Genomic DNA, 12,426 nt, shown 5'->3' on the forward strand with positions numbered 1-12,426 from the left:
TGTTGCTGGGTAGGGTAGAGAATGCTAATTTCGGAGTCTCAAGCATGTTAATTTGACCAGATTCCATTGTTTTCCACACCATCTGATTGCACTGCACCTTGTATTACAGATTCCTTCTACAATCAGGTCTATCCATCAGGATAAAATCCTAGCACTTAGACAGCAGACACAGTTCTTGTGGGAGGCTTATTTTTCTTCAGTTGAGAAGATTGTATTGACCACACTAGAGGTGAGTAACAATTCTCAGATATTAGTCAGAGAAGAGATGTTCCTTAATATGTCTGCCACAGTCTGTGCTGAGCTGTTGTCTGACCTTGGCTTTCATGGCATGTGATTGGTCACTTTAAAAACCTTCAGCAGCTTGATAACTTTTCTCCCCTAAGGAAATATTTTCTTCATTATTGGAATCCACATAAGAAAACTGACATGATGACAAATGGGAACCATCTGACACATGGAAAAGTTGTCTTGTGCCATCATGGCTTCTCAAGGCTTTATGGCTGATGAATCCGTATTCCTGTCATTCATAGCGCATGTGATCCTTCAAAAGACCTTACAAGAACTCGCTTTGGAAAAAATGGAACTGTTAAGCTCCTTTTCTCCCAACACCCCTTTACATTTTGATGCCTGTTCACAGGTGTCTGGAAATGGGTGCTTGTAAGTCACCTGAGACTTAGCAGATGTGTGCATTTCCCAAGGGAGATAAGAGGTGACATACAGGAGTACATCTGTGGGCAGCCAGAGTGTATTGTATTCCACCCGCTCTTCCTCCTTAGCCCAGTGAGAGTTGCAAAGGAGGCATACATCGGCTCTGCAGTCTCTCCTGCAATTGGGGTGTCCCCAGCTGAGGAGTTGAACTTAATCTCTACTCCATTTGTTTACAGCAGGGGTGGGGAACTTTTTTGTGTCAAGAGCCATAAAAATCTGTTGGGGGCCACACACAAGTGAGAAGCAAAAAAAAAAAAAAAAAAAAAAAAAAAAAAACTCGAAAATGAAAACAAACAAAAAAAACCCTCATCCCTCACAGACTTAGCCCTCAACTGAAAAGGAGAAAGAACCTGGAGAGGAGGGGCAGACTAGTAGATGTTGTGTGCTTCCACCCCATGCTGGGGCAGCAGGAGGGCTGGAGTGCCAGTGCGTGCTCCCCGATGCTGCGGGGGAGGAGCCCTGAACCTCTGGAGCTGGATCCAGGTGATCTGGGGACCACATCTGTCCCCCAGACCTGAGGTTCCCACCCCTGATTTACAGAATCTGTCCCCCAGGCACTCAAGTGCATCTTTAGGGCTGAACTGAAACATTTTAGATAATATGGTCATAGTTGTCAATGACTAGGACAAAGTTACTAATACCAGTAGGATTTAGGAAGATACTAGCAAAAAAGCTTGAGCTTGGTAGCAAGGAAGACTGGGGCTAGAACAGGGAAGGAGCTGCAAGGTTTCCATTTTATGAAACCAAGTCAGGCATATCCTAGTCTCTGGGTTTATTTGGGGGGGGGGGGAGGATTTCGCCCAGGATAAGCAATCTCACAGAACCACTTCTGTGTAGAGAGGGCAAATTAACAGTAATCCTGTTCAGTGGAAAATAAAATGCGTGCTCAGATGCTCATGTCCAACAATCACTAGAAAAGCCTGAAATATTTTCTTTTAAAAAGAGGAAAAAATGAAAGGTTTGGCTTTGTTGCATAAAAAGGTTTTTATTTAGGTGTCGGACGTTGGTAAGATCAAATGTGCCCTCTGCTTAAAATCTGATGTGGGGGAGTAAATCCTAGAGTTGGAGAGGGAAAGGATTTATTCTGGTAGTTACTTTCGGTCTTTCACTGTAATGCCATGTACTGCAATATCTTGATGATCCTACATATCATTTAGTCACTGCCTGTCTGGACTGTAGCAGTACAATATACCTGGGCATGAAGCTATCATCCCATAGGGAACTTCAAAAGATATAGAAGGCTGCAGCATGTCTCTTCAGCTACCCTGAGCACATCAGACCTGTCCCCTGCTCTCTACACTGGCTTCCTGTAGAAGTATGAACTCAAGTTCAAAGTCTGAAGGTCTTTATCTCTCAGCGCCCTCCCCGCCATCTCCCACCCCTGCATATCGTCACCTAAAGCTCCAGGATGAAACCCCTGGTAAATAACCGCAGGGCGCTGGAGGGCCATGGAACTTTGTATCTTGAAGTGAAGCTTTCTCTTGTGGATCAGGCTGACACCGTGAAGGGAGGGAGCTCCTCCTCTTTGCTTCAAGTGCAAGGTGCACTTCTTAGCCTGCCTTCTCCATTAGCAACACAGAGCAGCGCAGAATGTAAGAAATAGAAACCATCCCTACATGGCTCACACAGGTCTCCTGGGAATAGGAGACGTGAGAGAGAATGGACCACACGTGAGAGGTGTGTGGTGCCAATCCTGGCAGACACAGACACTACAGAGATGAGGCCAATACAAGAACCTGTATAGGATGGAATAATATGCAGAAGAGGGAGCTGAAAAGCTATGCCAGCAACACATTCCATATAGGCAGAAGAGCCTGATGAGTGACTCACCTCTTCTTCATACAACTCCCTGTGCTCCATAATCCCCATAGAGCCTCAAAAGCTCCCAGAAGCAGGGGGGGGGGGGGGAACGACACTCCCCTTGGCCCCAGACAGAGCTGCTATAGTCAGGGGAAAGAGGCTCCAGCAGGTCTAGCTCCTAGGACACTCTGCGCTTCTCCTGACTTGAGCACCAGCTCTGCACTCCTGTTGGCTAAGAACAAGTCAGTGGGAGCTGGGGGGTGGTGCTTGCGGGCAAGAGCAGCATGCATAGCATGGAATCTCTCCCCCGCTCCCATGGAGCCGCACCCGATGGTCACTTCCAGGGTGCAGTGCAATGCCCCAGGGCAGGCAGGCACCAGATGGCCTGGCTTCGTGACGCTGACCAGAAGCAGCCCAAGTTAGCCCAAACCCCCCCAAATTTGGAGCCACTGCCTGTACTCTAAATCTCTCATCCCTGGCCTCACCTTCAGACCATAACCCTAGTCCAGAGCCTGTACCTCAACATCCAATCCACTGCCTGTACCTCCTCCTGTACCCCAACCTCCCCAGGCCTAAGCACCTCCCCAAACTTGTAGCCCCCCTTAGATACCAAGCCCCGTATCCCTGGGTCCACCTTGGACTCCTCATGCCCTCTTGCACCCCAATTCCTTTCTTCAGTGTACAGCCTGAGGGATTCTATATTCTGAATCCCTCAGCCCCAGCCTAGAGGCCCCCTCTTGTACCCCAAGTCCCTCATCCTCACTCCACTCCAAAGCCCACGCCCCTAGCTGGAGTCCTCCCCCACACACACCCCAACTACATGCTCCAACCTGGACCCCCCTCCCACAGCCAGAGTTCCCATTTAGAGCCCTTACCCCGACCCCTCAGCCCCATCACCACCACACACTGCCAGTGTGCAGAATGACTTTTGTTATGCAATGCATTGCCTCCATATTGGTGCACATAACAAAAGTCATTCCACACATGGGTATAAAAATTAAAGGGAACCCTGGACAGATGAGTCATAAATGTATGTGTTAAATGTGAGATATTCCACCGGTTGGCTCCCTAGCCTACTGAGTAACAATATCCATAAGATTTGTATACCTCACATGTCAAAATGTTTGCATATGTTGCATGGCATCAGAAGCCTGTTTCAGGATGAAACTGTTTTTTGCTCTGTGTACATTGAGAAAGCATCGCATGTGAGCTGTGTGAAGCATTGTTGGCTACCAGAAAAATGGAAGATTGTCCAGTCTATAGAAACCTACTCACCCTCTAAACCTACAGACTACCTCTTATCTGTTTTTTTTTTAAAAATCAGTTCTGAGAGGAAAAAAAAGGAGGTGGTGGAAGGAGGACTAGAAGAATTAATCCCATCTAGTTCTTCATCAGATTGTAGAAGAATATGCATTTTCTGATTTCTCTCTTCATTTTCTAATGTCTTGCTATATTTAGTGGCAAAAATTAAAGGAAGAGAGAAGGCAGTCGCTACCTTTCCAATGCAAAACACTCATGGCTGAAGCATATAACTTGACATCTGTTAACAGAAGTATCTAGAGATGTCCTTGGGTTTAACAGTTAAACTCTAACACGGGGGTGGGGAATCTCAGACCCAGAAGCTGGATGTGGATGCAGCCCCCGGCTTGCCTGGATCCAGCCCCCGTAGCTCAGGGCTCCCCCCCAGCATTAGGGAGCCCGTGGTGGCACTCCAGCCTCCCTGGGGCCCCACTGCGGGGCTGGAGCACACAGAGGCCGCGTCTACACAGCAGGGATTAACTTGAAATAAGCTACTTAAATTGAGCTACGTCAGTTGCGTACTTCATTTAGAAATAGCTTATTTCAAGTTTTGGTGCTACACAGCACTTATTTCGGAATAGAGCACTTTTCCTCCGACTTCCCATACTCCGCCTAAAATTAGGGTTACAGGAGTTGGATAAGAAGTCCTCAGCTTGACAGTATTTCAGCATTATGTCAAAATAACTGCCGGCTCTGTAGACGGCTCTGTTATTTGAAACAGTGTTACTGGGTGGACATACCTAAAGTGTGCGAGGGGAACGTGGGGAGTGTCTTTTTCCTTCTCCATGTCAGTGAGGGTTTTTGCTTGCAACTGACAAGTGACTTTAGACAGAAAAATATTTCACTTTAAATGAAGAATCTAATAAATTGCAAGATCCCCATGTCCACAGAGACTAATGAGGTACTTTGAATACTGTTATCCAATGCCTCAAACTGCCAAAAGCATGCAGAAGAGTATGGGTTCTGCATTGTTTTAAAAAGAGATTAAAAAGGAATGCCAAGTAAGTTGTGTCAGTGCTTTTTTACAAAATGTGTAGTGATTGCAGTTTGCCAGAGTTACTGAAGTCTTTACTGTTGGCCATTACAACTTATTTACAGATCACTACCTTTCTTATTTTCCAGATTATTCAGGACAGAATATTTAAGCACATATCACGTAATAGTTTAATATGGAACAAACATCCTGGAGGGTTATTCGTATTGCCACAGTATTCCTCGTATCTGGGAGATTTTCCTTACTACTATGCTAATCTAGGTAAGTGAATCCTTGCTTGTAGGCCTCACAAGCTTTGCTTGTAGGAATATTGTTAATTTCTGGATGGTGTGTGGTAAATGGGTCACCAGAAATATCTCACTAATGGTATTCTTGTTTTACCCTATCCTGCTCCAAACCAGTTGCTCTGAACCTTTTCAGACCGCCATATACCTTTTTGGAGTCGGATTTGACTTGCATGCCCCAAGTTTCACTTCAATTAAAAACTACTTGCTTAAAAATCAGATGTAAAAATACAAAAGAGTCACAGGACATTATTACTGAAAAATTGCTAGTGTTTTTCACATGGACTGCTGTAAAATGAGGCAAATAACTAGGGGTATGTCTACACTACAAAGTTAATTCAAACTAACGGATGTTACTTCGAATTAACTTTCATAGGCGCTATACTAGCGCTCCGCTAGTTCGAACTTAATTCGAACTAGGAAAACCTCATTTTATGAGGATTAAGCCTAGTTCGAACTAGCTAGTTCGAATTAAGGGGTGTTTAGCCCCTTAATTCGAACTAGTGGGAGGCTAGACCTCCCAAGCTTTCCCTGGTGGCCACTCTGGCCAACACCAGGGAAACTCGTCTGCCCCCCTCCCGGCCCCGGACCCCTTAAAGGGGCACGGGCTGGCTACGGTGCCCGTGCCAGGTGCAAGCCTGCCAGCACCCAGCCAGCAGACCCTGCACCTGGCACGGATCGAGCCACCCACCCGATGCTCCCCAGCCCTCCCCCTCTTCCCGGGACCAGGCTGGCGGCTCCCGGGAGCTTGCCCGGGACCGCAAGAGGCGGGCACCCGCTTGGGCTAGTGTAGACATCGTGGACCTTGTCCACGATCTCCGCACTAGGCACAGGAAAGTGGCCATCTAGGGCAGGAGAGCTGCCAGCCTGGCCACCCAGGAGCAGGTGTGCAAGAGTATCAAGGGGGTCCACTGAGACCCCCGACCCTGAGCCCTGAGCTTACAATGGCCGTCCTGGGTCAGACCAAAGGTCCATCTAGCCCAGTAGCCTGTCTCCCGACAGCGGCCAACCCTAGAGACCCTGGAGGGGATGGACCGAAGACAGTGACCAAGCCATTTGTCTCATGCCATCCCTCTCCAGCCTTCCACAAACCTTGGCCAGGGACACCACTCCTACCCCTGGCTAATACCACTCCATGGACCCAGCCTCCATGACTTGATCTCACTTCCCTTTAAACTCTGTTCTAGTTCTAGCCTTCACAGCCTCCTGCAGCAAAACGCTAATTCGAACTAGTTTTTTAGTCTGGATCCATTAGTTCGAATTAGCTTAGTTCGAATTAACTAATTTGAAGTAAGTTAGTTCGAATTAACTTTGTAGTGTAGACATACCCTAGATGAGTTATGGAAGACCTCTGAGTACCCCAGGAATACACCTACTCCTGGGTGAGCCACTGCTGCAAAATATTGGCCTTTGCTGGATGGAGTGTCATTGACTGACCTGCATACACATAAGGATATCAAGTCAGTCCTCTAATAATTCAGATAAAATTGTAACAAATCATTGTCTTCCCTGTACTTTCTGGTTATCTTCTTACAGGTCAGTAGCTGGCAACTTCATGGCAACATGGATATTTTGCATTCATTGTTTAGCTTTGCTTGACAATACCCAAAGACAACAGAGGTGCCATCAAGGTTCTGGGCCTAGATGAGGTGGAATTATAATGGTATTTGCAGTGGTAGAGAAAGGAGGAAGCAGATAGGATCTATCATATGCCACCAAAATTTGAGGTGGTGGCAGGATGACTGGAATCATCTGTTACAGAGACTTGAAGAATTGCAAGTGTGGATAGAAGGGGATTGTTCTGCAATGGGCAGGCAGAATAGTAAGTCATCAACTCAGAGATGATAGTTGAAGCTTCGTGTGCAGTTGAAGTTGCCCTTGGGTCAGCTGTGGAGATAAAAGGAGAGGACAAAGGACATGACTCTGAGGGATGCTGGAACGGGGGAGGGGGGGGAGAAAGAAGGAGATGTTGATGGAGCTATTGAAGAGGCAGGAAGAAAGCGCCAAGAAGCCAATGTCTATCAGGAAGTTCAAGGGGGCGGGGTACTTATTAGTAGTCGTAGCAACAGAAATCAAGTAGCATGAAGATGAGAGAAGAAGCCCTTAGACTTGGCCCGGAGAACTTAACTGATAAACTTGGCAAGGAGAATAAGCCAGGTTGCAGGGCATCCGGGGGAATCAGAGGAAAGGATGTAAAAGCAGAAGTGTTAATATAGGCAGAGATCTGGAAAGTTTACGAGAAAGAGTGGAGCCAGGAGACAGGGTGAGATGGTTTGATCCAACATGGTAATTTCTTTGTTCTTAAAATTGTCCTTTTCCATATCTGACTTGTTTGATTTACACTACACAAGGCGGCTTCCGCTTTAGTAACTTCCATTTATTTTTCATTTCAGGTCTGAAACCCCCTTCCAAGTTCACGGCTGTTATCCATGCGGTAACTCCCTTGGTTTCCCAATCTCAGCCTGTGCTGAAACTTCTTGTTGCTGTAGCCAAGTCCCAGTACTGTGCACAGGTGAGCCCTGCTGTCTGACTCTCCATGGCTTTTGAGCCAAAGCCCTCATAAAGACACAGCTCCCATTGGCTGCACGTCTTGTCACTTCTCCTCCTTTCAAAATCCCGGGCTTAAATTTTGATCCTCCTTGTCTCTGAGGTCATTACAATCTGAGACCTGAACCAGCTCGTGTGGGGAAGAAAATCCCTGAAATTTAATAAAAGTGGGAAACACGTCACAAATACTCTGATTTATTTTGAGATGAGGGGTAAAGTAACAGCCGTTCTGTAAGACGAGAGTAGGTACATGATGTAAATAACAAAAAGCAGGAGTGGGGAATCCATTTGGTGTTCAAGGTTCTTCTGGTTTGAATTCTGTAGACATAAGTGTACCCATGTGTGTCTAACACCATAGGTTAATATTCCTTGCAGATCATTGTTTTATGGAATTGTGATAAACCCCTCCCAGCCAAACACCGCTGGCCTGCCACTGCTGTGCCTGTCATAGTCATCGAAGGGGAGAGCAAGGTAGGTTAAAGCGAAGAACAGTCAAAGATTGCAAGCAAGTATGGTACAATGGGACCGGGGACTTTCTTTTCCAGTTGGTGAATGTTTTGTGGTGACCAGGTTGGTGGCGCCTATTCTTATGCCTCTGCCTTTTGCTCCTCTGTGATTGGAGAATCACCGCTCTAATGACAGTTCAGTGCATGAAATTTGTCCTTTCATCACATGTCAGCTGTTGTTCAACATGGCAGTCGGTGCTGCGAGTCTGAGAGAGAGAGAGAAGGGACTGAATTTTCCAAGATGGCCACCCAGAGAGGAGGTGCCATTAAATTAGTGATGCATCCAAATTTTGGTCTAAGCATTCCGATGTAGGATTTGAGGGTCCTGCATCTGTGTTAACATTTGGAAATCAGGTTCCCAGAGAAACTGGTAAGTATGTTCTTGGCTTGTGAGAAAGGACTGCTGTTATGGTTTGTGTGGCGGTCAGCAAGGACATTAGGGTGCTCACAAGGACAGGATGGGCTGATATGCACAACTTGGAGATCCCAGTATGCTTGATTGGTCATGAGAAGACAGCAAAGGGGAAGAGATGAAAAGCTTCTGCCATTGGGCAAGGTACTCTATTGGCCTTCCCTTTGCATAGACCTTCGCATGCGTGCAAAGCAGGAGTAAAATGGTACCAAATGAGAATAGCAGCATTTGTGTATGGTTTGCACTTGTGTGAATGATACACCCACAGCATTGTCATGGACTAGAGAAAAAGGCCTATTCTTCTGCATCCCTTTCTAATGCTAGTGCTGGAAGTCAGAGCCAAGCATCCTAGTTGGGCCAGTCTGTGATTTTTATCATCTTTCTCTCCCCCCTAAATTCACAATGTGATGTTTTAGCTGCTTGGGCTATAAAATCCTATTGTGAATTTTACACCTCATCTTCACTCTTTTTCCCAGTAGGCTGAACAAGGGAAAAGTCAGAGCACTGCTAAGCTGACAGCTATTAGTTCTGCCTAAGTCATTGGACATATAAATGGTCAAGAAATTGCTGCATGGCTTAGACAGAGGCTGCTGCTACTTGGGGATTTTTGAGCATTGCAAGCATGATCTGTTTTCAATCTTTGTGAATCGCCTGGCGGGTGGGGGGTGGGCCAGTTCTAAGCAGGTGAAAGAACTGTCATGGGAGCTGTTTAATTAAGAAAACAAACTCCAGAGTTCCCAAAGGTATGTTTATAGTGGACAGTCTCTCCTGTCTATTATCACATTACATACCAAATGGCTGCTGAAACAGAAAATCTGTTTGTTTTTACAACTCTTGCTTAGTTGTTCAGTGCACTCCAAAGATCTAACTAAGGACTTACTTTTTATAGTTGGCAGTTCTCTAGGGCAGGGGCAAGGAACCCCCGGGGGTGGGAACTGGAGGCTCAGGGCCACCCCCAGCATTGGGGAACCTGCACTGGCACTCCAGTCTCCCCATTCCCCTACAAAGAAGCTAGAGCACACAAAATCTAGGAGGCTGTCCCCCTCCCCCCCCCCAGGCTCTGGTGTCAGAGGGGAAGGTAGGGAGTGTCTTTCTCCTTCTCAGACAGGGGCCACATCAGTGAGGGTTTTTTTTTTAACTTCTTACTTGTGTGTGGCCCCCGACTGATTTTTCTGTGGGTCAGTGGCCCCCGACCCACAAAAGGTTCCCCACCCCTGCTCTAGGGACTTCCCTCAAAGGATCTCAAAGCACTGTAATCCTCATAATGCTCCTATGAAACGGAGAAGCAATATTGCACCCATTTTACAGCTGGTACACAGGCCCACGTACAAAGTGGAGGGGCGAGAGGAGAGGGCAGTTGCCCCAAGTCTCAATGATTCAAAGGGCCTTGGGCTCCCAGCCATTGCTATTGTGGCAGCAGGGGAGACCAGGTTCTTTAAATCACTTTCTGAGCGCCAGGCTCAGCGCCGCTGTCTGGGTCGTGCTGAGGGCTGACTGCCCTGTCTCCGCCCAAGGCCCCACCCCTTCTGGTCCCCCCGCCCCCATCTTGCCTGAGGACCAGTGGAAATCTGTCAGCCTCCCCCTGCTGGTACAACTTGGATACGGATACAAATTAGCGACTAGCCCAAAACTACATAGTAGGGCTGTGTCTAGACTGCACCCCTTTTGCGGAAAAGGGATGCAGATTAGACACAGCGCAATTGCAAATGAAGCGGGGATTTAAATCTTCCCCGCTTCATTTGCATGAACATGGCTGCCACTTTTTTCCGGCTCAGGGCTTTGCCGGCAAAAAGCGCCAGTCTAGACGTGGATCTTTTGGAAAATAAAGCCTTTTCCGAAAGATCCCTTATTCCTGATTTTAAGAATAAGCTTTTTGCCGGCAAAGCCCTGAGCCGGAAAAAAGCGGCAGCTATGTTCATGCAAATGAAGCGGGGGAGTTTTTAATCCCTGCTTCATTTGCAATTGCGCTGTGTCTAATCTGCATCCCTTTTACGGAAAAGGGGTGCAGTCTAGACACAGCCTCGGTGTAAAAGAGCCAGAAACTGAACTGATTTCCTGGCTCCCACTTCTATCTTTAAATATAAAAACAATGTAAATGTTTAATTGCATGGAATTGGTTTTCCCTTCTTGACTGATTTATTTTCCTTCTTATATTAGTGCAGGAACCCAATCTTATCTCTTTCATGTTCTCTACTGGTTTCTCATTGAACACAGAGCCCATGCTGACCTCTGTTCTGCTATTGATAGCATCCACAGGAATAACTGGCTACCTATCAGACTGTCCCTCCCTCCACAGTCAGGACCTGCCATGACAACTTAAGTTCTACCCAAACAATGGCAGTTGTGTAGAAGACAGAGCTTTCATGAGAGCTAGCCAAGGACTGTGGAACTCACTTCCACCTGAGCTCACTAAGTGCCTTCAATGCAAACTGCAAAACTCACCTCTTCATGTTAGTTTTCACTCAATGATTTCTTCACACATAATGCAATGCAATAATGCTTTATTGGCACGACAAGCTGGCAAGTGTAGCCAAAGTATAATACAGACAGGCCCCACGAGTATCTGTTAGAGGTAAGTGTGTGTGCACACACACTCTATAAACCAGTCAAGCTATTTTTCCTACAGGCTGGAAAAGGAGGGGGGGGGGAGAGAATGCACGTGTAGTGTTCTCATATCCATTTAGAGTACTCAAAAGAAGCTTAGATCCCATTTTGTTAGTATGGGCCAAAAACTACCCAAATAGCTTTCCCTTTTTCCCTTTCTTCCTTCCCCCTCCTCTCTCATCTAGTTTCCATGACACTTGGAACTATCCCTGGTTAGCATTACACACCTGGATTACATACCCAATTATGTCAGTTAGGGGAGAGTGTATGTTTTCACCAGTGTGGTTATATTGGCATAATACCTGCTGTGGATGTAGTTATACCCATATAAAGATTCCTTATTACCTGTATAGTTAATTCTTCTTCCCATACTGGAATAACTATACCTGTATCAACACTTTTATAGCAGTATAATTGCGTCCACACATGGAGGGACATACCACTTCATCTATTCCTTTAGGCTACGTCTACACTGCAGGCTTCTTGCGCAAGAACTTTTTTGCGCAAGAGTTCTTGTGCAAGAGTGCATCCACACTGCCATGTGCTTTGCGCAAGAGTGTCCATGGCAGTGTGGACACTCTCTTGTGCAAGAAAGCTCTGATGGCCATTTTAGCCATAGGGTTTTCTTGCACAAGAAACCGCTGTTGCCAGTCCACGCTGCCTTCTTGCGCAAGAGGGCTTATTCCTTGTGGGGAGAGGAATAACTCTTGTGCAAGAAGCCCTCTGTTCTGATGCTTTACTGTAAATTTACTTGTGCAAGAACACACATGCAGTGTAGACGCTCCACAAGTTTTTGTGCAAGAACAGCTATTCTTGTGCAAAAAGCCTGCAGTGTAGACGTAGCCTTACATTTTAATCAGTATAACTTTTATAAGTAAACAAGCCATGCAAGATGGGTTCATTAGCTTACCAACAAAATGGCAATATCAGGTCTCTCTGAGCACTTCTTTATCTGTTAGTCAAATACCATAGGGTGAGGTGGAAGGGGAGAGAGACAACTCAAGCAGGCAAACTAGTGTGAGCTGTGAAGAACCCTGCATCTATCTAGTTTCCCTTTGATGCAGTTATGGTTTGGATTTTGGAAGAAGGCAGCCTGCTCAAGAGAGACAGATCTGGTCAGAAATTATACCTTGTACCTGAGGAAATAAGCTAACTGCTGGGCTGATGGGAAATGCCAGCCTTTCACCCTCGAACCAAAAAAACCCCCACCATCCTACCAGATAAAGGTGTCCGATGTGCCAGCAGTCGAAATAAGAGTGAAGAGTACAATAG

General features: G+C 46.4%; 1 protein-coding gene across 1 annotated transcript in view; it reads left to right on the forward strand.

Moving 5' to 3' along the window:
- The window catches only part of EXT1 (exostosin glycosyltransferase 1), a 264,582-nt gene that overhangs the window by 232,943 nt on the left and 19,213 nt on the right, over positions 1-12,426 (forward strand). Inside the window, exons 4-7 of the mRNA XM_006130782.4 lie at positions 110-229; positions 4,930-5,062; positions 7,479-7,597; positions 8,008-8,103. Of these exons, the coding sequence (XP_006130844.3) occupies positions 110-229; positions 4,930-5,062; positions 7,479-7,597; positions 8,008-8,103 (468 nt within the window). The remainder of the gene's footprint in view (positions 1-109; positions 230-4,929; positions 5,063-7,478; positions 7,598-8,007; positions 8,104-12,426) is intronic.

This window comes from Pelodiscus sinensis, chromosome 2 (assembly GCF_049634645.1).
Source record: "Pelodiscus sinensis isolate JC-2024 chromosome 2, ASM4963464v1, whole genome shotgun sequence".
In the NCBI taxonomy this organism is placed as follows: domain Eukaryota; kingdom Metazoa; phylum Chordata; order Testudines; family Trionychidae; genus Pelodiscus; species Pelodiscus sinensis.